We start from the raw sequence: 27,904 nt of genomic DNA, 5'->3' as shown, positions 1-27,904 counted from the left end.
TACTCGCCGACTGGTGTTCTATGTGTTTGGCGTTTACCCTGTGCTATTAAACGGGGTTTATGTTTAAACTTTTGGCTACTGAGCTTGTTTCTGTAGTTTTTTTTACAAAAGTATATACAAATTAATTGTAAGCCACTAGTGACACCTGTTATAGGTAATACCTTCGAACGTAAGACTTTTGCCCTCAATATGTATGGCTCGAACGTATATGACCATGTGCATTTGATAACACGTGATTCGTGGCGTTGGTTTGCTACCGTAGAAATGATATAGCGCTATAAATGTTTACAAAATATCTGTTCATGGAATTTAAAATAACCACACCATATATGGTATCAAATCTGGATAAAGATTTTAAATTGACACCATATATGGTATCAGATCAGAATAAAGATCAAGTTTCTTTCCCATATACACTTTTGAAAGGACTACCAAATTGAAAAAAGCGGTTTTGTCTTGAGGGAAAATTGGAATGCCAAGTCATCGAATTAAAGGTACGAATAACGTTATTGAATATTTCCTTAGGTAGTGAAGAGATCATATCATTTGGCTGAATATGACTGCTTATATTTACTGAAGTTGGTTTAGACGCGTGGTGTTATAATAGATGTGTTGTCCAACCATCCCTTAGCCTATAACTGTTAAACGTCGTTTTGAATAGCATTTCTTCAATCTCTTTAAAGTTTGATGTTTAATATCATCGCTTAGAATTGTAGACCTTTTGCATAAATGATAAATGACGTTTACATATAACATATTGACCTAGAATATAATTTAGATGAGTACAAAATCAGTGTGTTGGGAAAGAAGCTGCAATGTTTTGGTGCCCAACAAGTGGGCCGTTTAGGCCCGATACCAAAACACGTTGTTTGTCAAAAGTGCAGTCAAAATGTTTCAGAACTGCCTTTGCACTCTTGTCTTTTTTTGGAGTAGAAAAAATAAAATTGAACCAAACATGTTATATTCGTCTTTAAATCCGGCTGTGTATGATTCGCTAGCCGAGTGAAATCACAATCTGCAAAATGCACGAGAGTTCAATATGACTCCTAGGAGAGTGGAGTGGGACTAGTATCTCTTTCATAAGTACGTTACAATAAAAAGGATCTGTCACGAGTCGTCATAAAATACACCAATTTATTCAACGTGATCAGAAAATGTTATGAGGTGAGCCTTTGATATTGAATGTCTACAAATATAATATTAAGATAACGAGTAAGAGTGTACGAGTATGTAACAATTCTTCTAACGCTCCGGATAGAAATTTTAATTTCTGTATGGAAGTTAAGATTTATCATACAATGTTCTATGAAGAGTTTTAAACGAGTGCTGTATTTTATAATGCCGTCAGTTCAACTTGAGTAATGATACTTGCTGTGGCATGATGTAAGCAGAGTTGTCAAAAAAAAAAAAAAAAAGCAGTCGAAGGATGAATATCGATTACACGGGTGCGAAACAGTGGCTCCAGCTCGCTTAGGAGCTGTTTATGAAAAAGAGCCAATGACACTTTCGAGCTAGAGCAATAGAACGGATTTCATCGTAAAACGTTTTATTTAATATCACAATTATGAGGGCTTATTTGAGAAATCGGGGAATGTAGTGCAATATAAATACGTTTAATCTTCATACGTATTTCAGTTATTTTGAAAACATATTGTATATGGAGTTATAAAACCGATTCTCCCATCAAACACATGCATGTTTACAAACGAAAGCAGAACATTTTCACCAATTTTCAGCTGAATTTCACTCAAGAAGCTTTCATTGAAGATAAAACCAGTATTGTCGAGTGCTTTTATTTTGTCGGGAATAAAAATGACCGCCTGTTTACTGGAATAAGCATGTTTATACTCGTTTTCTGGGATGAGCTGGAGCCAAAAGCCAGGGAGCTGGAGCCAAAGCGTAGTAGACCACAGTAAATCTTTTAGCATTCACTAATCATTTAATATTTTTGCTCTTACTAATATTAAATACACGGTTACAATCTTGTTATCAGTAGTTAATAATTTCCATGTATGCATTATTAATAAGTAGTTAAAGGTTTTTAGTCAAAATGTATGTTTGTTATACATGTGTATGTATTGATTTTGAATAAGAGTGCACCCATATCAGGATATTTGTTTGTAAATGAATCCTTGTCAATACCCTAGTAAACGCATGTTCCACTCAATCTTTATGGACCATTGAGTCTTTAGCTGATATGCATCTAAGCCCTATACCAGTCCAGGTTATGTTTGATTAATTATTCTCAACTTCTGTTCAATCTTCAAAGGCTACATCGTTACGTAAATATGTTTGTCTTATTGGTATAAAGTCAAATATAACAATGAAGGGCATGGAACTCATGGAAGCGATGTTGGGCGTTTATTGCCCTCTTATCTTTCACATGTTTGAGAAATGAGGATTTGACATGAAATGTTTATACGTCTGACAAAAAGTATATCTTTTTTATCCTTTTACACAATACAATTTATACCAAAACGATAACGGAACGTCTTAACGTTCATTATTGCAGAACATGGCAGGAATTATAGAAGAGGACCAGATATCAATGTTAAAAGCATTTCAGGAAGATGGTCTAGATGGTTTAAAGCAGATGATTATCAACAACAGGGACAAGTGGGAATCCATACCGATACGTATTGCAGTTACTGGAAACTCGGGCGTTGGGAAATCCAGTTTCATCAATGCTTTCCTTGGATTAAAACCCAACGCTGCCGGTGCAGCTGCAGTTGGAGTAGCTGAAACGACAATGGAAGTGAAGGCATATCCGCATCCAAAGAACAACAACTTTGTATTGTACGACCTTCCCGGTGTTGGAACTCAGCTATTTCCTCGCGAGTCCTATCTGCAGAAAGTGGACTTTAAAAAGTACGATTTCTTCATGATACTGTCGGCTACTCGTTTTACGGAGAACGACGCGTGGCTAAGTCAACAAATAAAGGAGCAGCAGAAGAAGTTCTTCTTTGTGAGAACAAAAATCGATATCGATATGCAAAATGAACGCGATGATTGTGATGAAGCGTTCAACCAAGATCTTAGCCTGCATAAGATCAGAGAAGATGCTGAAGGCAATCTTAATGATCGGAAATCGAAAGTTTATCTGATAACAACTAAACTTAGAATAATAAACCAGTTTGATTATAATCGCCTAATGAAAGATTTGATGACGGAAACTCCGGAACTGAAGAAGGACTCTTTGGTTTTGTTTTTACCATCTCTCACTGAAGCTGTCATCTTGGAGAAAGAGAAGGTTCTATCAAAAAGGGCACCAGCATTAGCAATTGCGTCGGCTATTGCTGGAGCTATACCACTTCCAGGTGTTAGCGCCGCAGTCGACGGAACTATCATTGCCACTGATGCGAAATTCTACATGGAACAATTCAATCTTGATGAAAAATCCTTGAAGGATTTTGAGATGAACTATTCGCTAAAAATTAGTAAACTAAACTTGGCCACGCGTACACTTGGCATTACAGCAGCAAGTATATGTCAAGCATGTGCTGTTGGAGTTGCTAGTGAGGCTACCGAAAACGTTGTTAAAGTTTTAATTCCTGGTCTTGGATCAGCGATTGCAGGTGTATTGTCCTATGGAAGTGTTCTTGTAATGCTTTGGAAAATGTTGAACACAATGAAAGAGGATGCACTCACGATCATTTTAATCATCATAATACCTTATGCACTTGATTTTGATCTGAATAAATAAATCGATGATAAAATGGTCAGCGTTTAGTGTAAGGAATATATTTTTTGAATTTAGTAATAAAACAAAACATTTTGAATTGTCATAAAAACATTTGTAGCGTATTGATGAGGTTTTCTTTGTTTTCTTCATTAAGTAAATCACATATAAAAAGGGTTAGGGTTAAAACCTTGCAATAAATGCCTTTCACTCTTGCAGAGATAATATAGTACAACATAGTTAATACACTCCAAACCCTTGACTTAATTCATTCTCAAATCGCGCTTCACGCTCGAAATGAAATGTATATTTGCAATAACTCTGGTAGTAAATTGTTTACTTATACCACTAATCAATGCGATATTAGTGTCAATTGTTTCACCTGAACTACATTTCTATTCATCCTAGCACAAATTGCCAGTTTCGTGAAAATGAGTTGATACTATATTTTTTATATACTTATATTTTAACGACTTTACGTCTGGAACGGTTTGGCTAGTTTCCTGACGTGTCTTTGCATAGCGCTCTTTAAGATATACTTAAATTATTCATGATCACATTATTCAAAGAAGAAATACAATTATCATAATTATGTGGAATTTGCTTACTAGCCTAATTACCATCGCGTGAGATCGATGCTGTGTTGCATGTATATGATGAGATTCTCCTTTGCCGGGTCTCCACACCAACGGTATCTTGTGGGGGCCGGGGGGATCCTACCTGAGATATGTCTTGTTGGTCCTCAGTAGCCTTAACCGTAGCCCGCCGGGATCCGTCCGTCTTAGGTGGGCCAGGGTTACTCTCAATGTCGCCACATATGACCATCATAGCCAGCAAGCACGTGGCTAGGCGGAGCGACATTTTTGTCTTTGTAAGTCCATTTGGTAAACTAGTACCTTAAAACGTTTTACACTTTTAATGGGCTGCATAAAACATCCAATACGAGTTCGCCACTGCTGCATACCAATCCCCATGTTTATTTAAACATCAAAATTCACTGACATGAAAACAACGTGCGGCCATTATAAAGGGACACAACTCACAAGGTTAAACAGACATGACATCCCACTTTTAAAGCCACAATGGTCAATTATAATCAGAAATGTAACGTTACGGTTAGGCATATGGATCAATACCAATCAGGCAGGTAACGTCAACTATTATCACATAAGATTAAAGGCCAGTCTGACGAATAGACTCGCGTTCAAAGGCACACGGGACAAGGTCAACCAGACATGTAGCCTCACGTGTAAAGGCACCACAATGGTCATGGTCATCAGACTTGTAACCTCACTTTTAGGGGCACAAGGGTCAAGGCTAATCAGAAATGTGACCTCAGGTTTAAGGGCACACACGTCAAAACTTATCAGATATGTAACCTCACTTTTAGGGGCACAAGGGTCAAGGCTAATCAGACATGTGACCTCAGGTTTAAGGGCACACACGTCAAAACTTATCAGATATGTAACCTCACTTTTAGGGGCACATGGGTCAAGGCTATCAGACATGTGACCTCAGGTTTAAGGGCACACACGTCAAAACTTATCAGATATGTAACCTCACTTTTAGGGGCACAAGGGTCAAGGCTATCAGACATATATCATCACTTTTTAAGAAACATGGTTTAAAAGGTACAAGGGTTAATGTCAATCAGAAATGAAACCTAAAGTTTAAAGTTAGATAGATAGATTTATTCGTGCATATATATATGTCATAGTAACAAACCAAATATCTCATAAAGTTATAACACAGACTGATTAACAAAGTATTAGTGATGATATCTATACTAAAGCACAACATCATTAGAATGCTTTGGATACATACGTGCGTTAATAAAGATTTAATTCAATGTGACAAATATATAACACAGGATAACCCATTAAAGTTATTCAACTTATTTCCAATGGGGTCCTTATGACAAATATAATTATTTGCCAAGATCTCAGTTGTAAGCTCTTTAAATTAGGTTTTCTTATACAAAAATAACATGCATGTACTCTTGACCAGTTAAAGAATGATTAAATGTTTGAGATCGAACTTTTACAGTTATAATGCAACCGACTGTTAAAACCATATGACACTTTAGCATAATATGACAAAAATCTTTGAACTGATATGCAAGATTAAATGAATAACAATTAATAAAATAGGAAATCTTCCATTTCTGCACATTTCATACCAACAATGAGATGGGACTTCACTTCTTTTTTAAAAGTATTCTTATTTTTTAATTCTTTTAACTTTATTGGAAGACTGTTCCATTCCTGCATTGCTTGATAAAAGAAAGTATTTAATATAAAACTGTCAGCCTGTGGCACTTTAAAATTTCCAGCACTATGTCTACTGTTGTAAGAATGTGTGGATGAGACTAAGGTAAAATGTTCATGTAAGTATGATGGGCATTTGCTATTAAAGATTTTATGTACATGAATGTACATGGTCTAGTCGTAGTTGCTTTATCCTATTTTCTATATTAAGCCATCCAATATCACTGAAAGCCGAGACTTTCAGGGAAGTTCTACAATCATAGCCATAAATAAATCTGACAACTTTGTTCTGAGTGACCTGTAATCTGTTCTTGAATTGTTTAGATATACCACTGTACCAAGATGTCGATGCATAGTCAAAATGACATTGTATTAAGGAGTTACATAACAATCTTCTTAGATTCATATCTAAAAACGATTTTGTCTATATAAAACATTTAGCCTAGAATTAACTTTACTGACAATATTGTTAACAATAGATGCAGCACTGAGATCATTGTCCAGTATACTTCCAAGATATTTAACAGATTGTTTAGGTTTTATGATATGGCCATTGCAGTTTACATTAAAGCTATCAACTTTTGTTAGTTTTCTTTTAGACCCACATAAAATACATTCTGTTTTTCCAAGATGCAAAGACAGTTTGTTGTCAACATTGTTGTCCATTCAGACAGATATCCTCAGGTTAAAAGGCAGAATGCCCAAGGTCAATCAGACAAGTTACCTCACGTATAAATGCGCAAGGGACAAATTCAACCAGATATGTAACCTCCGGTTTGAAGGCACATTGGTAAAGGCCAATCAGACATTTAACCTCATTATTAAAGGTACAAGGACCAAGGAAAATGAGATAGAAGTTAAATGTTTAAAGGCCAAAGGGTCAAAGCCAATATGACATAAAACATCAAGTTTAAAGGCATAAGAGGCACTGCTAATCAGGAAGGAAACCTCATGATTAAATGCACAATGGTCAAGTAAATCATACATGTAACATCTCGTTTAAAGGCACATGGTTCAAAGCCCATTAGAGACAGTACGCAAGAGGCTTAGCAGCATCATTACATGAATAGTTTTATATATTAGCCAAACATTTTCGGAGAAGAAAACGTTAACATGTGCGACATTCTGTCATTTGGTGTCACAGCTATACAGTATCAGTTGAAAATCAAATTGCATGCAAACATTGTGAACATTTGTCTGAATGTTTGCATTAATAAGATTACAGTTGGATAATATTCAATAGTAGTATTTCAGTAAGGATATGTTATTTATTTGGCAAATTCGAATTAATATTCAACGTCGCTTGATTTAATTTCATTTATACGTATTATGTTACAGAGATTGTGAAACACGTTATAACAAGAATATATTTGGCACTCTCGTTGGCGAGAAGTGTGGTCTTATGCATGAGTTACGAATGTAGACCCAGAAAATCGTTCTAACTCGAAAAAAATAATGGTGTTTTGTAATTATCAATCAGGGATATATTTTTTAGAAATACAAAATAAAATATTTCAAGAAGAAATGCGCAGATGATTGTTTATTATTGCAAGGACTTGAATGAAATAGAGATGTTAAACTTTATATATTTCCTTAATTAAATAAATTGAAAGGAATTAACTGGTGGACTGTGGGTTTATATGTTTGATTGTGTGTATAGAAAAATGTCATGTGGTGTTATTAAGCCAATTTCTATTGTATAGTAGAAGTAGTAGAAGTAGCAGTAGCAGTAGCAGTAGCAGAAGCAGCAGCAGCAGCAGCAGTAGTAGTAGGAGGAGCAGTAGCAGTAGCAGTAGTAGTAGTAGTAGTAGTAGTAGTAGTAGTAGTAGTAGTAGTAGTAGTAGTAGAAGTAGTAGTAGCGGTAAAAGCAGTAGCATCAATAGCAGTAGATTGGTAACAGAAGCAGCTGCAGGAGCTACAGCAGCAGCAGTACCAATAGTAGCAGTAGCAGCAGTAGCAGCAGCAAAAGCAACAGAAGTAGCAGCAGCTGTAGCAGCAGCAGAAACAGCAGTAACAACAAAAGTAGCAGAAGTAGCAGTAACAGCAGCAGCAGCAGCAGTAGCAGCAGCAGCAGCAGAAGGAGCAGTAGCAGCAGCAGAAGCAGCAGTAGCAACAGAAGCAGTAGTAACAGCAGTTACAGCAGCAGCAGTATCAGCAGCAGTAGTAGCAACAGTAGCAACAGAAGCAGTAGTAGCAGAAACAGAAGTAGCAGCAGTATCCGCAGTAGATGCAGAAATAGCAGCAGCAGTAGTAGCAGCAGTAGCAGCAGAAGCAGAAATATAAGCAGTAGCAGAGAAGCAGCAGCAGTAGTATCAGTAGCAGCAACAGTAGCAGCAGCAGCAGAAGCAGCAACAGTAAAAGCAGCAGAAGCAGCAGCAGTAGCAGAAGCAGCAGCAGTAGAAGCAGCAGAAGCACAAGCAGCAGCAGTAGAAGCAGCAGCAGTAGAAATAATAGCAGCAGTAGTAGTAGTAGTAGTAGTAGTAGTAGTAGTAGTAGCAGTAGCAGTAGCAGTAGCAGTAGCAGCAGTAGCAGTAGCAGTAGCAGTAGCAGTAGTTGTAGTAGTAGTAGTAATAGTAGTAGTAGTAGTAGTAGTAGTAGTAGTAGTAGTAGTAGTAGAAGAAGTAGTAGTAGTAGTAGTAGTAGTAGTAGTAGTAGTAGTAGTAGTAGTAGTAGTAGTAGTAGTAGTAGTAGTAGTAGTAGTAGTAGTAGTAGTAGTAGTAGTAGTAGTAGTAGTAGTAGTAGTAGTAATATTTTGATTGAAAAGGATAAAATGTGTCACAGTAAGTTAACAATTTTGATTTCATATAATTGCAGGAAAAATGGCATCAATATCGGAAGAAGATGAAGTTTCTTTTCGAGAAAAGGGTACCGACGGTTTACATTCTTTCATCCTTCAAAGGAAAGAAAATTGGAAATCAAATCCGTTACGGATTGCAGTGACCGGAAACTCGGGCGTTGGGAAATCCAGTCTCATAAATGCTTTTCTTGGATTAAAACCGAACGCTCCCGGTGCAGCTGCTGTCGGAATAACTGAAACGACAATGCAGGTAAAGGCATATCCGCATCCCAATAACGAAAACTTTGTCTTGTATGACCTTCCCGGTGTTGGAACACAGCTATTTCGTCGCAAGTGCTATCTGAAGAAGGTTGACTTCAACAAGTACGACTTCTTTCTTATATTGTCGGCCACTCGTTTTACTGAGAACGAGGCGTGGTTAGCCCGTCGAGCAAATGAGCAACAGAAGAAATTCTTCTTTGTGAGAACAAAAATCGATATTGATATGGAAAACGAAAAAGACGATTCTGGGGAAAACTTCAACCAAGAAAAAAGCCTGCAGAATATTAAAGAAGATGTGGAACGCAATCTTCAAGGTTTGAACGCAAACGTGTATCTGATAACAACTAGACTTTGCCGAATAAACCAGTTTGAATGTACACGCTTGATCGATGACCTTACCGAGTCAACTCCACAGCTAAAGACGGAAGCATTGGTACTGCATTTATCAACTCTTACAGAAAGCGTCCTGTTAGAAAAAACTAAACTTCTTAGTAGAAGATCAGGTCTGCTTACAGATACTATTGAGGCGTTAGCACCAGTTCATTCTTGTAGAGAAAGTATTGCTGTGAATGATTCTTATTTAGAGTTGGAGGCTAGCTTTTACAGACAGCAATTGCATCTTGATAGCAACTCCCTTGGAAATATGAGAAGGACATACGGTTTGGACACAGAAAAATTGAATTTGAAATCTCGTAAAATAAATTTCAATACACAAGGAATCCTGGATGCCTGTTGTCCGACAGAACTTAGGGAGAAGGAGAGGGGTTTTCTCAAAGGGCTAACACGTACTGTAGTTAATGTGCTGTTGCCATCGATTGCAACCAATAAGCGTTTAAAGCGTTTTGATGCAACACTGCAGAACTTGTTGAACATACTTAGAACTGACGCCATGGAAGTAAATAAGGCAATAATAGCCGAGATTCTTGGTACATAGGTCGTCTTTTACCTCATTTGGTTTGGCTTAGTAACTTAATTTTATTTTATTTTTAATAGGTTACTAGGAGATACAGTAAATCACATATTTTCCGCGAGAACATTTGTTTGGCTGTTGAATGGAGCATGTCTGTTACGTTTAATGCTTCTATTCGAAATTTCGGCTTGGTAGTCGATTGCTGTAATACTGTCCTGGAGTTATAAGTACCAATTTCTATTTCTATTTAAATTAAACCTTTGATTGTTGTTTTTTACTAATGAATAAATAACGATACAAAAGACAGGTTAATTTTAAGATTATATTATGGCTTTAATTTGGTTCAAAATGATTGAGATTTGGAAAAAAGTTAATTCATCAGGTCACCGCGATAGTAGCAAGAAAAATACACATTTGTGACAGGGTAAACGCACGTTCTCGAATATGTAAAGGGCAAGTAAGTCAAGCCTGCTTCATAAAATAATACATAGAGGATCAATCCATAACTATGATAAGTTTGGCCGATCTTGGCTGGAGCAGAAGAAAGGAAATCCCTTCCATTGATTTAATCAGACGCACAAACATGGCGGAGTTGAATATAAAGACTGTAGCAAAGCCATTTTATTGGTGAAGGCTCAGTATGGATTTCGTAACAATAGCTGAAGAATAACAGGCAAAAGCAGCAGTAGTACAAAAGATAGAAGAAGTAGATGTTGTTGTCGTCGTCGTTTTAGTAATAAAAGAAGTAGTAGTAGTAAACGTAGCTGTACCTGTAGTAGTAGTAGTAGTAGTAGTAGTAGTAGTAGTAGTAGTAGTAGTAGTAGTAGTAGTAGTAGTAGTAGTAGTTATAGTAGCAGCAGCAGTTAACAGCGACAGACAGAGACTCACTTTGGTCAATTGAAGTTTTCCTGTCTGATTGTTGTATAATGAGCAATTTGTCTTTAATTCAAACTTCCAATGCCAACTTCTTACCTTTCTTCTTGATTTATTCAATATCAAATTGTTCAACTTGAATTGTAGCTGTGGGGTATTGAAAATAAATCCGTTCAAGATAACGTATAATGAGAAACGAGTAGGAACACGGTTCTTTAGCGTATGTCTCTTGTCCATTGGTGTAAAGTTAGTCTACTCACATATCTCAGGCGGTAGAAAATTAATCTCAATAACACTTGAATCATCCCACTTACAACAAAGCTTTTGTGAGTGTCGATTAAATTTTTATTGTTTGCCTAGGATTAACATATGCCGATAACTGATAATTGCAAGAAATAAGGTATTCATATCGGAAGAAAATAAAATAAAGAGCATCTGATGGAAGGTTTCCGAGACACGGAAGCCAACGGTTTAAATGATGCAATCTTTAAAAGGAAAGGCCATTGGAACGCACGGCGTTTCGTCAATGTTTTCCGTCAATTAAAATCTTATGATCCCGGTACAGCTGAAGTCTGAATAACTAAATTCACAATGGCGGTGAAGGCGATGCCGCGTCCAAAGAACACATATGTACATATAGTGTCTTGTGAGACCTTCACGTTGTTTGAACACACCTGTTTCCTCGCAAGTCCTATCTGAAGAACGTGACCTTCCACAAGTATGACTCCTTCGTAATTATGTCACGAATTATAAATCGCGAGTTCTATTGAAACAATCTTTAATGAACAGCTATCCGCTTAATATTGTTACCGTCCGAACAGCGCCTTGGCGCGGTCAGTAAAAACAATAAAAACATAAATGATTCAGAACTACATCGAATTCTTGAATTTTTAATGTTGAATAACAACAATAATACAAATAGTGACATCTGTATTCAATAAAACTATTATAAACATGTGGTAATAGTTTTTCTTTTTCAGCTGCAAATACAATCGAAATTGTACAGTGGTTCTAACTCGAAAAGAGTTCTTAAATTCATTCACAATGGACACAAAGTCATCACTACACTACAATACATGTGTTCTTACTCTGATACCCGTCAATAGTTTAGTAAGCCGGTTGGATAACATAAATAGCTTCATATATCAATAACTGGTCACAAAATCTCTCATATTTCAGAATGAAGACATGGGCCCTAGCCCAAATATGCGCAATATCACATTTAATAGGTCCCTTATGATTAACCAAGACTAATTTAGGTACAAATTCAGATATTTAAAGGAATAAAGATAAGCTATGTTTTTATGAATGATAAATGATACTTAACCCTGTGAGGCTATAGATATTTCGAGAACTTGGGGTCCTTGCCTGTATTTCACGATCACATTAGGTCGCATTACAAACCACATATAAATAAGAACGTTACGGTCACCTGACTGGATTACGATTCTACCGATTAATCCGATAATAGGATTTCAGGCGCGGAATAAAGTTTGACATCTTAGATATTTTGTGAAACGGGTCCATGACTTTAACACTATCTTATGAAATGGGTCCAATGACCTTGACACTTTCATGTAAAATTGGCCCATGACGTAAACATATTCTTATCATTTGTTATAATACATTGTTCAAACGCAATCAATAAAACAATATTTGATAAGTTGTTTACTTACTAACATGGTATATACACACAATGAACATAACCAATAGAGTATTACAATATCAATAACATAAATACACAAAGAGTTCAGTTCTTGAAAGGACATTAAACTTCTTAAGACATTTCTTAACTTTAGTTACTTTCCTAAGTTAAGTATCTCTTTAGTCATATGAAATAATAAATAAATTATTTCCCAAATACATTATTATTATTGACTTATTGAGAAATAAACATACTTATATGTACTTATATGTTAAAATCACTTACACATTTCATTTACTATGAAAATTTGAAGAAATCGACTTAAGTTAGTAAATGACTTAAGAAGTTGAATGAATACGGCCCCTGCACATATGGATTATAACAAGTCTAGATACATCAGACAATTTTTGTCGTCAATGGAAATGCCACTGTTTCTAACGGGGTTTCTACCGGGAATATGCAATAAGTATTTTAATTTGTACTGCAAGTTATAAGGTTTAAAAAATATATATATATAATTATTTAGTTTAGTCATGACGCCTAAAATGATATGATCATGATTTTGAGGACACTGACGTAAGTTCTATTTTTGGTTCAAGTTAGCATAGTGTACATCGGTATGTAACACAAGCAGCTTTGTTTACAATCTATCTCTTCTTGTCAGTCAGTTTTGATGATTTATGTAGTATCGGCTTTTCGAATAAAACACAGTGGTGAACTATATAAATCAAATAATAAACTCCGCCTGATATATTGCATATGTTTAGATGCACTTAGGTACGGTTGTGTGGTTTACAGAAATACTCGCGTATGTGGGCTTTATACGTTTTAGGCGACATACTTGAAAGGATATATCGGCTTCATAAGTGTTGGGATATTATATTGTTACCTATATATATGTTGAGTGATATTGGCTAGATGCGTGCTGTATTGTGTGGTCTCAGAAATGTTGGGTTGTGTGGGTTACAGATGTGTTGGGTTATTATGGTGTATTTCAAATTCAGACATATGTAGGTCAGAGACCACTCAATAGGTTTGCTAGAGATTCTGTAGTCAATTAACTAATTTGCACGCGTAATAACACTGCTTTTTATTGGTCCACGACACCCAACTCCAAATATGGGAAGGAGGAACCCTTTGTGTACTTAACATTAAACAACGTTAGAAAAAAAACTATGTTCCTTATAAGAACTTTATATCGATAAAGTGACCACATCCGGTGTTCAAACAATGCGTTGAAAATGTTAACACACAGGTAGATCCAGCGTGTTCAGCAAGTCACAAATCATTCAGAGGATATAAAGAAGCTAATGGTCTGTGATGATATAACAATTCTTTCTTTTACTTCCATGTGTTAAAAATCTGATTTGTGTAATGACGCATGAACAAATTAAAGCAACTGTGAGTTACCTGATAAAATCTGACAGGTCCACCAGATTATACACTGTTACAAAATAGTTTTTGAATATACACCCAAATGGACAATCTTACACCTTTATTTTAGGTAACCGTATCAAAATACACTACAGATATGAGGTTACCTACGGACAGGAGCTGTCTTGTCATTATATTGTCGTGTTCATTCGCTGTTTTCTGAAATAGTAAAGCTCCCGGAACATACTTCACATGTAAAATTGTGTGCTTTTCCCCGAATTATTTGGGAAACGGCGCAGTTGCGACCCAAGTTTATTTCTACCATTTAACCAACGTGACCCATACCTCTTTCATTCGTAACAATTGGACCTGTTAAAACGAGAAACTTGAAAACGTTATAAATTATGTTTTGATTTTGGCTTGTCGCTTGTCATACTAGTTCGCTTTGTTAGAGATATTAACTTTTTACGAAAGCTATTAACATAAACGTTGTGCTAGTAAATGAGTAATGAAAGTTCAATATTTATATGAAAAGCTACAGAAACAAGCTCAGTAGCCAAAAGTTTAAACATAAACCCCGTTTAATGGCTCGGCTCAGGGTAAATGCCAAAGGCATATAACACATAAACACAATAATCACTAACAGAAAACACGGAACAACAGCACAAAACTCCAAAAACGACACAGTGCATATATACTATATAAAAACTAGGTGATCAAGGATTGTTAGGTACCGCCTTAGAACGGTCAGTAAAATAAAATTCACTGGTTTTTTTTAACCAGTTTGCGTGCACAACCTTATGGCCAAAAACGAACTTAATAAACTAAATCTATATGTAAATGATACAAAACGAAAGTTCAAAGCAAATTTCACCCGATATAAAGCAAACAAAAATAGTACAGTCGAATGAAGGCCGAAAACGACCAGACCAAAATGATGACTATGCCGAATTAGTCCGACACCGTGGGGATAACGCAAGTCACCCGTCCAGATAAAAAAAGTCGTTTCCGTGGTTACGCATGTCGGAGATGGCCGAGAAATATACTACGATTGATTAAGATGTGAATAAAATCGTCCGCACCAATAATGTATTGCTATTTTGTTTTGTGATAAATCCGTCCTAGTCCGGATATTTCCGTGTTTACTTGGACGCCAAATCATTCAAGGTGAGCAAGTGTTCGAACGCGTGAATCAAGACTGATTTTGTATTCGGAATGGCGACGTCGATGTTGCATTATCTGAAAAATCAATCAAATGATTAAATAAAATACCATTCCACTTCATTTACAAATTGATCATAACGTATGCGATGTCAAAGTCGCCATGCCCCACGTGAGAAATTACGGATTTAAGATAGTTTTGTATTTTTGAAACACATCATAAACTTTTCATGATTCTTTGGAGTTTGTTTCAACACTCGAAGCAGAATTACACCTATCACGTAAAAACACTTACAATTGCCATGAAAAACATAAAATGTGCTGACAGACTAAAATCAAAATCAAAGGTCAAAATTATCGCATGCAAATAAGAAATATTTTACAAATGCTAAGCACACACTATGTTCATTAAAATAAAGCATAGATATCTGCTTTAGTTCACATTGCAAAGCAAATTATCACCAAAATTTGTTTCAAGATTTTAACCATGTTAAAAGTAAAACGGCAATCCAAAGGACGGCTATATCCCCCGCCGATGTTTTTTAGTATATTTTGTTTTCTCGCAACCTGACTGGTACGGAGAATCTCACCAAAATTGTACACAACCAAGAGAGTTGAGTTCCCAAGAGTGGGAATATAGGAAATACAAATTGCTTGATTGGTAACCGAAATATTCTTGGATAAATGAACATTAAGATATTCATATTGTGTGTAGTGTAGGTAAAATCAATGTCATGGTTATTTTGGCTAAAACGAGCATGTTTACTATGACCTTTAAATGTCAGATGAGACCTTGACGATTGAGGTATGGACCCGGGTCAAGGTCAATGCACATCATCTCAATGTGGACAACATTTGTACTAAGTAATATTGGTAATCCATCAATGCATAAGTAAGTTATAGCGAGGACACGATCATGTGTACTCTGACATTTAAATGTCTCGTGTGACCTTGACCTTTGAGGTATGGACCCGAGTCAAGGCCACTGCACATCGTCTTAATGAGTACAACATTGTACCAAGTAATATGGTAATCCATCAATGCATAACTAAGTTAAAGCCCGGACACGAAATGTTACGGACAGGCAGACCGACCGACAGACGGACGGACGAACGGACGGAGAGACTGACAGACGGCATTCTTATAATCCCCTCCCCACGTCGTGGTGGGTGTTTAATAAAAAAATAAAGCTAATTAATGCTAAAACGACTTTTTAAAAATATTACAAAGCAGACATGAAATCGCTCATGAAAACAATCGAGCGACCGATATTCAAGCCAACAAAGGATTTTTGGGAAATACTTTTTGGAGATAACAACGAAAGGAAAAAAATAAAGGCTCATGTTTTTTAAAGACTACTTTGAAATTTTGGCTAGTGAAACTGGGCCTTAGTTTAAAAGGTGTTTCAATGAGTTTTGTTGAACGGAGCAGCCGACGGGAACAATGGCTTTTCCAGCGTTTGATAAGGAAATTATTTCCGGAGAAGTTAAACGGCCTATCGAGGGACTGAAAAGAGTAAAACAATAAGCTTATGATTTTTTTTATTAAAAAGGGTCTCGTAGAAGCAAGGGGCGTAATCGTAGAGAAGATTGAGGATGATTTAAATAAGATTTTCAACACGGGTTACTCCCCATCGTTAGGGATTGAAGGCATAATCATTCATATATACAAAAAGGGCGATGATTACAACGCTTACAACGCGGACAATTAAGACGAATGTCTTGATAAACAGACTTGGGGTTACGGTGCACATCGATATTTTATGCTTTGTACTATGTCAAATGATTCCTATCTAGCACTATCTACCACTTCATTATGATTTTTAGTGTTTAGATTTAACACTATGTTTTCATAATAATGAATACTTTGTTTGCTGATTTAACACTAGAAAACCGTATCAGGTCCACTTATATTTTTACTATCATGATTTGTTTACAGTCACTATCTATAACGTCCATGTTATAAACTGATGGTCGCATATCTGGTGTCATCTCTGAGTCCATCCATCCAAGAAAGACGTCCTGAATAATATTCAAAACCACATTAATTTCTTCAAATAGCATATCAATCATGTGAGTACTTGAAAATACATACAATAATGCAATGTACACATCGTTAAATGCTACCTAAATGGGGAAACAGTTTTAAGAACTACTTGAAGGGATCCCAGATCCCGGAAGCATACCGCTGTGGGCCGACACCTTATGCATCGGATCGAGAATAATAGCAACGTATCGGACGCTCAATTTTGTTTTCGCACGGGGCTATCAACTACGGATGCATTTGTATTTAATACCATCGTAAATCACAGGTCTTGTCTAGGAAAACGCTAGCATGCTGCATATCATAATGTTTTGGCAGCGTAAATAGGAACGACATGTATAAACAGTTTGGTATACGTGATGATTGTTTACAATTATGAAGAACATGTATCAAACCGTACAGGTAGAAGCCTGACACTGTGATGGCATGATCTGAATGATTTGGCATTCTACCTTCTTAATCTGAACAATACAGATGTCGAAATAAGTGTACGCAACGAACAAAACTTGGTTACCTATCTAAAAACACTCGCCCTTCTTTACGCTGACGATACAGCGCTACTTAGCGAAACTGAAACAGATTTCCAAAATAATGATCGATGATTTTGATAATTATTGCAGTACATTTGATTTAAAGGTCAATATCGATAAAACAAAGGTAGTTGATTTTGGCACTAATAGGCCGACTAATTAGTTCCCCAATACCAATAGCCTTATTTGTGAAACATTTAATACGCAATGTATGTCAGCCAGTATATTATTTCTCCAGGTTTTGTTAAATTGAATTAATTATACTTGAGTTCCGTTTGTAATTGATTTATACGATATGATTGATCAAGGCACAGCCTTTGAAAGCTGTCACTATATTGAATATCCCTTTTATCCCTCTTATTTTGTAAGATATTAAAATAACTGTCTCTGTCTTTTCCATGATAAGATAATATTTCATATATGTACGACCATAAAAATTACATAACCATTTTATTTCTGCCACTCGGGACATAGTCATCTTCTTCGTATTAGTATAATTAAGCTTCTATTGACACTGCTGACTAGTCTTATTTGTCCTCATGTTGTCATGTATGTATGACCTTAGTGTAATAAAGATATTTGTTGTTGTTGTTGTTGTTGTTGTTGTTGTTGTTGTTGTTGTTGTTGTTGTTGATAGATACTCTTCGATATAGCAACTAGCTTGAAACAGGAAAGGATTTGTTCGCCGCTACTCTAACCTATGTTCAGGGCATTCTTACATGCCTAATTTCTTTTAATTGACATATGACAGTGAATCAATGCATAGCTTTACCATCTTAGACCATTATCTACTTTCCATATATGATTTTAAAAGAGACTGACATGCTGGATCTACTTGATCTACATTTTTGTTTACATGTTCACCTCATTGTTTGTACGTCTACCGGAGTCGGTATCTCCCCATACTTTGGAGAAATGAAGCACTAAAAATCAGTGTTATTTTGCATACAAATTTGTCAATTTTCAATACAATATATATTGAAATTCTGTCACCTTTATTGAAGATTTAGAACTGTTTAGAGATTTAGAACTGTTTATACAATATTATCCTGACAGTGGAATCAGCGTTGAAGATATAAGTCTGATATTGTATCTACACGCGGACGGCATATTTTAGCGGACACTTTGTGGAGATCTACAGAGTAGATTGAACAGTATATTAAACAATCGATAAGACTTTTGTAAATGCTGGGGCCATTCGGAACTCCTCGGCCATTTTTTCAAAAACAACCTCGGATGTATGCCGGTACATCTGTTGAAGTAGTCCGTATTTTTTTGAATAAAAGCATTAATTAAATGTAGTGTTTAAGAGTTGTATTCATTGCTCTCAGTTTAAATTGATTGCCAGTGAAATGTATTATTGCAAACATAATTACGATTCCCAAGAGTTAAGTCATAAATTTTAACTACTAAATAAGATTACTACGCGATCTATTTGCAGCGGACTTAAACGTACCACTTTTTAAGTATGTAAACCGTCCATATACATCCGAGGTTGTTTTTGAAAATAATGGCCGAGGAGCTCCGAATGTGCTCGGGCTTACGTAATTAGATTACGGAATTAAACGAATATAAAAGTAAGGTCATGGTATTTGGAAAACTATGGAATTTTAAACGAGGTGAAAATTGGACTAACGAAAACGGCGTTTTAGAAGAAGCTGATGAGTTCACTTACCTCAGAGTCATTTTAAGTAGTAACGAGCGTTTAAACGGTAACGATGAAATGCTAGCAAAGAATGAATTAAAATCTTTGAACGCCTTAAATGCCAATTTAAAAGATAATGACTTCAACTCAAAGATACAATGTGAACTATTTAACATGTATATAGGCTGAATTTTAAACCCGTATGGGAAATTTGGGGTAATTTCAAGGCAAAGGAACTGGGGATAATTTATTTAAAATTATGCAAGAGATTGTTAGGCGTTAAGGTTGCTACAATGTATGTGAATTGGGACGCTATCCGATGTATAATAAGACAGTTTTGAATGTCAAAATATTGGTTCAAAGTTATACATACAAAGAACTATGTCATAAACGTAACATGATTATTCAGTAGCTCATGATATACAGTTGTTGCATGGGCATGTGTGTAACAGTCAAACCTGTTGTCCCGAGGTGGAGGGGATGACTTCTGGACTGTTGTCCCGAGGCCGATATGCCGAGGGCAACAGTTCAGAATGTCATCCCCGACACCGAGGGACAACAGTTTTTTTTTACCTGATTATGTATTTTTGTTAACATCTTCATATCGTGACAGTGTTTGTTTACGTCTGATATTGATGTGTTTACGTCTGGTGATGATCTTGATCATAAAGACTAGCGCTTGATATTTCTTCGGGGGGGGGGGTTTCCGTTAACAAATTAAAATTACAAAACCATGATACCGGAAATTCACGAATTTAAACGAAATGCAGTTTATTTCTAGAATCTCGGTAAAACCCATGACGTACTTATGACGTAGCCTCTAGCGCGGGTAACAGTTCATACTGTTTACCGGTCAACAGTTGTATTAAATGTTGATTACTATTTATAAAACAGTCGGAAATAGTAAATTACATTTTTATAGGGGATCGGGTAATAACAAAGATTGGTAGTCAATTACCTGAGCCTCAGTGCAAAGGAACTCCTTTAAAGACAGTTTTTCGGGAATGACTTGTCACTAAAAATATAAACTAATTTATGAAATTACTCTAGCAACGGCTTGTGGACAATATTTTGTATATTGACAGTATCTGGACGATATGACAGTGTGTGTATACCATGTGATAAATTGAGTACGTCGGAAGGCAATATATTGCTTCGAATGAAGACTTTAAACAAAGATAACCACTATTTTTTCACCATTTGGAATGAAACATAGCGCAGTCTTACGGAGCCCTGCCTTCGGTCTTTTACCAGAGTTTGGTTGAAAGTTTAGTTTCTTAAAACACCTTAACAAACCTTTTCACAATACGGCCGTCTGTCAAAACATCGTTTTAGAATTAGGTTTGTCGAAGTGTTTGATTAAACTATTTACCTTATCAAACTTCGGTAATAAAACGAAGGCGATGCTCTTTAAGCGGCATAGATTGCTCTTTGTTTCATTTAAAATGGAGTAGTAAATGAAAAGTTATCTTTGATTTAAGTCTTCATTTTAAGCAAAATGATGCCTTCCCACGTAGCATATATGACGTCCTTTATCACGTGATATACACACACTGTATGATCTCAATATGTTATCGACAAGTCAATAACGATTATCATCCCATAAACTCAGAATTGACACAGGTTGATATTGGTGAAAGCTAGAGGAAATACAAGATCAATCATTTTGGGCAGAGACATCGAATACGAATTCATTATGCTTAAAGCTGCAGTCTCACAGATTTACCGTTTTGACAACTTTTTTTATTTTTTGTTTTGGAATGAGACAACTTTTGCGTAAATATCTGCAAACCAGCAATATAAGACTGCTGACAAAAGATCAGATCGCAGATTTTCATATTCCGTTCGAAAGTTAATGTTTCATGGCTAAAAGCGTTACTAACGGTTTAAGAAAAAGCATAAATCATCAGTTTTTAAAGAAAAACATGAAAATCTGCGATCTGATTGTTCGGCAGCAGTCTTATATCATTGGTTTGCATGCATCTTTGCATACATTGGATCGTTCCAAGACAAAAATATGTCAAAACGTTCAATCTGTGAGAGTGCAGCTTTAAATGTAGGATATATAAAATATAATGAAACGCTAATGTGGTTGTGCTTACTGGCGAAATCTAATATCCTGTTTTAGCTTATTGAGTCATTATTAATCGATATTTAAATAATATTAAACAGGACTGACTTGCTACATTTTTTGCACAATAAAAATGAGAAATAATAGATTACCATCGTTAGTCGCTTTAAACGAATAAAGTATTTACTTTATGACAAATAAAATATATGTTATGTCTATGTATTATTCAATACGTAATTACAAATAACATTGTTTGTTTTTCCATACATGCATTTTGTAACGAATGCTATCCCTTTTCTTCTTCTTTTACTCTTCATTTTCCATCTACATATTACTTTGTTAGTGTGACAAGGGGATATGTTACTAGTCTACGTTAAAAACGTTCCGTTCTGTCCGTTCTTATCTAAATATTTGTTCTCCTATTGCTCAAACGTGTTTTTTTTTCTTTTTGAATGTGTTCCTATTTATTTTTCATTAAGACTTGCAAAATATGTTGAAAAACAGTCAGATAGAATAGTGGTACTGCAAGGACATACCAGTGAGAGACATACGTCAGAGCATGCTTATGCATCCGTTATATTATATATTGTAAATCTTGTATTCAATTGAGCATGTTTAGGCTACCCAATAGTGTGGTATCGGGATATTAAGTACTTAAAGAACTTGTATGAAAAGAAGGGAACTTGTATGAAATCAATGCAAAAAAATGAAAACGTCCAATCAAATATCAACGTATTTACATAATTGAACAGCATTTTCATGTTTCCAAAGCTGCAGACGGTATTCATACTTTCATTGAAAGGTGTCAATACACCTTTCATAGCTATAACCATTACTCATTTTAGCTTTTTTTTGTAATGACGCAATAAATTTACACAATATACGGCCTTAAATTAATGATTTTACAGCGACGAAGGGATATCTTGTAATCTTATTAGCATGTTTGACAACCTTAACGAGTACATCATTTCCAATCAATGGCATGTTTGAATAAAGAAATTAATTTTATATCCAAATGAATGCATTCAGATCAATCGAATGTGATATATAAGATATTTTCATTTTTCGAAAATAGACAGTAGAAATTTTCGGCACAGGTTTGATCACGGTGGAGAACCCACGTGACTTATTTGGTAAAGTGCACGGCAACAAATGTCAACTAGTCTCGATTCAGGTAAGGTTTTTAAAGATAACTTTCTTAATATTTGGAGATTTTTTGTGAAATAAAGACCATAAACCCCGCATTTAAGAGCTCTATCCACGGTAATAAAGAACTTTCTCTAATATTCTAAAGTTTTCCTGAAAATCTTGACCAACTGATTTCTCAGAGTTGAAATCTAAGGCAAAGTAGACGGCTTTTGACAAATCTATCGCTTTACTTCATGTTAGCCGTAAATAATTCATACACAAATCTTATCTTAAGCAAATTTTATGTGTTTTAAAGTTTTCAGCGTTCAGTTTGAACTGCTTATAATTATTTCAAAGGCGAAAATGAACTAAAACCAAATTGATAAAGTACACGGACATTTTAGGTTTGATAAAGTACACGGTCGTTTACAACCTTCAGTGTATATACTCATTATTTCACTGACTGGTGCTAAAACGAGTTATTATAAATTTATTTATTATTTCTATTCTTCAAATTCATTATTGAGCATTGCTCAATGTTTGAAAAGACGCATTGTAATGGAGTGGCAATGGAAGAATGAACGCGTTTTAACAGTTAGATCGACGGAGTCGCCTAAATGATGGGCTCATTTTCATGAATCATGGAAACATGAGTTATCACACTAAAATTCAGTCCCGTATTTTAACAATATATTCGCAATTGACATATAAAGGGCTTGAAGTTTTTGTAAAGGGTGTTCAACTTCTTTTTCGTATCGTATATGTAAAACGTGTTTGTATTCATTATACATGGTAAACAGTAACACATAACTGCTTTATAACTCTTCATTTTGTCAATTTTGAGAAAGAAAAGTGTTCCTGTACTTTTAATGTCTTCGATTGCTTGCTGATTTGATAGACTTATAATTTTGTGACATTTGTTTCATTTCAGAATATGAAGACTCCGACTTAATGCAAAGAATGCGGAATGGCATTTCAAAATAAAAAAAAACATCTAGTAGACCACGATAGAAGGCATTCTGGTCAATTGCCATCGTTTGCGGGAGTGTTTACACAGACACAGGTTAGTTTTTTGCTTTATTTTTTTCGAAGAGAAATAAGAGTATACTAACAGTTATACTTTTATTATGACTCCCCTCGTGTAGAGGTTAAGATTTGCCATCGTCTGACTGTGTTTTCAACGTTTTTTAGGGGTTGCGTTTTTCACATAATAATGTGGTCAGTGTTTCAGTGGACAGGGTCGTTTAGTTTTATGATGCAGATTACACGATCAAACACTCATTGCGTGGCAGTAATATAGTGTTTTTTATAAATTATATTCAAGTACTGACATTGCCAGCATTTCTAACTTGTGACAGTACATGTCCTTTTTATAGGTGCAGCAATCACGGCGAGACAAAGTTGCACGTTTGCAAATATTGTGGCAAAACTGCTCTTGCAAGACTTGAAGATACACGAAAGACACGAAAGCGGCCAATTGAAGCTAACCTGTGATGTGTGTGGGTTCAAATTGGGTGACACGACCAATCTCCGTGACCAGATTTCTACTAGACACAGGGGAATGACACGTCACAAATGTCTACAGTGTCGCTCAGCATTTAAGTTCAAATCTGGACTCAGCAGGCACGTTAAGGCGAAACACATCTAATCAGGACACATTGAAAGATCACAATGGTCTAGTTAGAAGTGCATTCCAGTATGTTGCCGAATTAAAATAACGTTTTGATGAGTTTAACATTTTATTAAGATAAATAGCAAAAAGTACTGTTACCAAATGGTGCTCTTTCAAAATGTTCGTTTGTCTTACAGTACTGAAAAAATTGCTGTGTAAAATAAGTATGAAAACGGATTGAGCATAAAACATTTTCACAAGGTTAAGAGATGCATTGTTGTCATTTTCCCATTGATGTCCTATAAACTCTTAACTGCATGTATCTTATATAATTCAGCAAGCTTTGAAACACAATTATTTTGTAATCACATTTCAGCCTTTAGTCTAGAACATTCTAATATTCCATGCTCAGCTCTTATCTAGATGTTCAAGTCTTAGTCCTAGCCTGTAAGTTGGTAATATAGTGTGCTCTCATTCCTCCTTGCTGTTTCCCATCTAACTCTGAGCCTCCATTTTTACGATGAGTTCCTGTCGGTATTGTTCGAACGACCGCAGTTTTACTGATGTAGATCAGATAATATTTGTTCAGACTGAACCAAATAAAAGATTCAGCGTTACCTGAAAGGTATGAACACTATGCTTTAAATGTGGAAATATATATAAACTTATTGTGATGTGCTTATTTTATTGTTTTATATCGCATCAAAATAGGAACATTCATGAAATTTATAATCACTACAAACGGGCCGCTAAATACAGAGATGTTTTATTCGCCGTCAGTCCAGATTATAATTTATAAGTAAAACTATCTGATTTTTGAAGAAATGTATGTATGATTCTGTACTGATCTGCATATTTAAAAGTAATTGAACTTATAATGGCAGACTTTCTCTTAAATTATCCCATAGACTATCTTTCAACTCCTCATCAAATATGATTGCTAAATATTTAGTTATTTAGGTGTGCGTTATAATGCAAAATTTATTGATATAACTTAAATAAAAACTAAACACTATACATTCTGACTTCACGAATAGAAAATGCTTCTATAACTATTAGTTTGTTTACCGCACTCTACTTTAAACATTTTAAACAATAACTAAAATGACCGTGTACTTTATCATCCTTAAATGTCCGTGTACTTTATCAATTTGGTTTTAGTTCATTTTCGCCTTTGAAATAACTAGAAGTTAAACAATTCACGCTGAAAACTATAAAATACATAAAATTTGCTTAAAATAAGATTTGTGTATGAATTATTTACGGCTAACATGAAGTAAAGCGATAGATTTGTCAAAAGCCGTCTACTTTGCCTTAGATTTCAACTCTGAGAAATCAGTTGGTCAAGATTTTCAGGAAAACTTTAGGATATTAGAGAAAGTTCTTTATTACCGCGAAAAGAGCTCTTAAATGCGGGGTTTATGGTCTTTATATCACAAAAATTCTCCAAATATTAAGAAAGTCTTTAAAAACCTTACCTGAATCGAGACTTGTTGACATTTGTTGCCGTGCACTTTACCAAATAAGTCACGTGGGTTCTCCAACGTGTTGATAATGACTCCATTTTTATTAATTTATCCAGTGATACGCTTCAAATACCCATTAAAATTTAAACTATTGTTCATGCAAACAATGGTCCTTATACTTGCTTTATAATTGTACGAACCTCAGGTATAGATCTTCTCTCGATAAGCTCGCGGTAATACGCATGGGCATAACATAAGCGGGCGCTTTATTGATATTGCGCTACAGTGGGCTTGTACTTCATATTATATACAATTATAATCTTTTGAAATCAACTTATCGAAGCATTGACGTGCAGTTGTCATACTTGAAATCAGTAATATAATAAAATCTACAAATATATTTCAAAACATAAACACTTTCAGAACAAGACATTTCAATGCTTCTATTCATTGTAAGAAAACGTCGATACCAATGCAAGCAGAAACATGTAACCATTCATTATGAAATTGTTCAATATAATGGTTTTGTATGGAACTCCTTAAGTGTCATCAAGCACGTGGTTTTCAGTGCTAGAAATAATTGACAATGGGAAAAAGAAAGGAATACTAGCTTTTCAAGTTCATGGCACCTACAAGGAGACTAATTTGAATCTACAAATATACATCACGAACATAGTGTGACTTAAACTTCTAGGGATCACTCTAACCACCAAACAACTAATCATTCCATATGCTATGTTTAAGTTATTTGTCATTTAAGATGCGGAGGAACACAACGCAAAGGCAACGCGTTAATCTGTACTCGCGTCTCCATTCCGTTACTTTATGGCCAACCTGGTCGCCAAGCTCTTGGCCTAATACTACAAGATACTGAAGGCAAAACATAGCAGGCACATGGCGTCGGCATGATTTCGCAAAGACGTCGGATTCTGACGTTGGGTAACCTTCGGGCGTACAGTCGAAATTTAAAAAAATCAATGTCAACCCGACGTCGAGTATTGACCGGTTCACACCGAAATGCGACCACTTTTTAGCCAATATCTGACATTTTTCTTACCAAAATCTGACTGATTCTGGACTCACACACGGCCACTTTGCAACCTTAATATTACAGCAATTTGGGACAATTTGTGTTATCAAATCCAATCTACATTGTAAGCTATGTTGTTAGTAAGTGACCATATATGGAATATACGGGGCAAAAGAAACCATATCAGGTGGTGCGATATGAATTCAGTTACCCAATTTGGAAAAAAATATTGGGTCAACGCCTGACCAGCCCTGGACCAATGGCGTACCGTCATTTATGTTGGATGCATGATATATTTTAATATGGCTTACTTATATTAGGGTATTTTTGTTCTATGTTTAAACGTAACAAAATAATTGATCAAAATGGTTTCGTGAATAAAATATTCGTGAAGATAGCTTATTTAAATAATTTTACAGCTGGGAATGCAGTTATCTAACAATACAACCGATAAAATAATTCAATGGTACAATACGTATCTATAAACACATACAATATATACCTACGTGTATGCGTATGTGCGTAAGTGCGTGTGTGCGTCCTTGCGCTAATGAATGCAAACATACATACAAACATATATACATACAGCTATTACGTATTTGACGAGATATTTGACGAGATACAGAGACAATTGTACCAATACAGACAACTGAAGACAATATATGCCAGAACTCGCTCAATATCGACCCAACTCGGCAAGTATCAACAAAACTCGCCTTATATGAGTTTCCTCCGTTTTGATTGGCTACAAAACTCGCCTAATATAGGATTTGAGAAATTGACCATTTTTATTGGCTGTCGAAACTCGGCTTATATGAAAAATATGCTCGAAATTATTTTTAAAGGTAGCCATTTGGTTTTCCGTTTTCCGACTGTTTGAATTTTTTGTGCTTCGTAGCCAATATGAAATCACCTAATTAATAACATTATATTATATTACCAGATATCTTCATTCAATAATTTGGAGTATACACCGATTACGTTTAATTAGAATTGAAAACTTGTAAGAATACATTTCGATGATTATCTGATCATAGTTTATATATTGTATGGAACATTAGTTCATAACACGGCCGCTACATATTTGTATATACTATTTCTTGATATTTCGGCAACAATCAGTATGTTTCAATCCTTTTCGATCTGTCAGGGTTAGAAACATTTGTGTTCGTTCTTAAAAATCTGATTTCTTCATCAAATTCTAAAAGCTGTAAAACATAATGTCTGAAATGTCTGTTGCGTTATTCGACAATGATTTGTAGACAACTAAAGGCTGGAGTCTTAAAATATGCATACAAAGACAAAGCTTGTGCCGTGACAATCACAGCAGTCCACTCGCATCGGAGTTCACCATACACTTCACAGTCTACTAGCCGACTTTGCCTCGTCCGAGTATGAAGAAATCAAATTAT

General features: G+C 35.5%; 1 protein-coding gene and 1 long non-coding RNA gene across 6 annotated transcripts; both read left to right on the top strand.

Moving 5' to 3' along the window:
- Positions 1 to 345: 345 nt before the first annotated feature.
- Positions 346 to 10,191, top strand: LOC128222398 (interferon-inducible GTPase 5-like). Of its 5 annotated transcripts, none has more exons than XM_052931373.1 (2): positions 346 to 494; positions 8,761 to 10,191. In XM_052931373.1, the coding sequence occupies exons 1-2, from the start codon at positions 473 to 475 to the stop codon at positions 9,936 to 9,938; spliced, it is 1,200 nt and encodes a 399-aa protein (XP_052787333.1). In that variant the 5' UTR covers positions 346 to 472; the 3' UTR covers positions 9,939 to 10,191. The 5 variants fall into 5 exon arrangements, with proteins under 5 accessions (XP_052787333.1, XP_052787337.1, XP_052787334.1 ...); XM_052931377.1 differs by lacking the exon at positions 8,761 to 10,191 and adding an exon at positions 2,567 to 3,825; XM_052931374.1 differs by lacking the exon at positions 8,761 to 10,191 and adding an exon at positions 2,513 to 3,825.
- A 12,150-nt stretch (positions 10,192 to 22,341) lies between these two features.
- On the top strand, positions 22,342 to 23,894 carry LOC128222640 (uncharacterized). Its single transcript, XR_008259189.1, has 3 exons — positions 22,342 to 22,430; positions 23,316 to 23,447; positions 23,761 to 23,894. It is a non-coding gene; the product is annotated as an uncharacterized LOC128222640 (long non-coding RNA).
- The last annotated feature ends 4,010 nt before the right edge of the window (positions 23,895 to 27,904 follow it).

Source organism: Mya arenaria, chromosome 16, assembly GCF_026914265.1.
Source record: "Mya arenaria isolate MELC-2E11 chromosome 16, ASM2691426v1".
NCBI classification, from domain to species: Eukaryota; Metazoa; Mollusca; class Bivalvia; order Myida; family Myidae; genus Mya; species Mya arenaria.
Note: the sequence above shows the minus strand (reverse complement) of the source record. Positions and strands in the feature narration are given on the sequence as shown.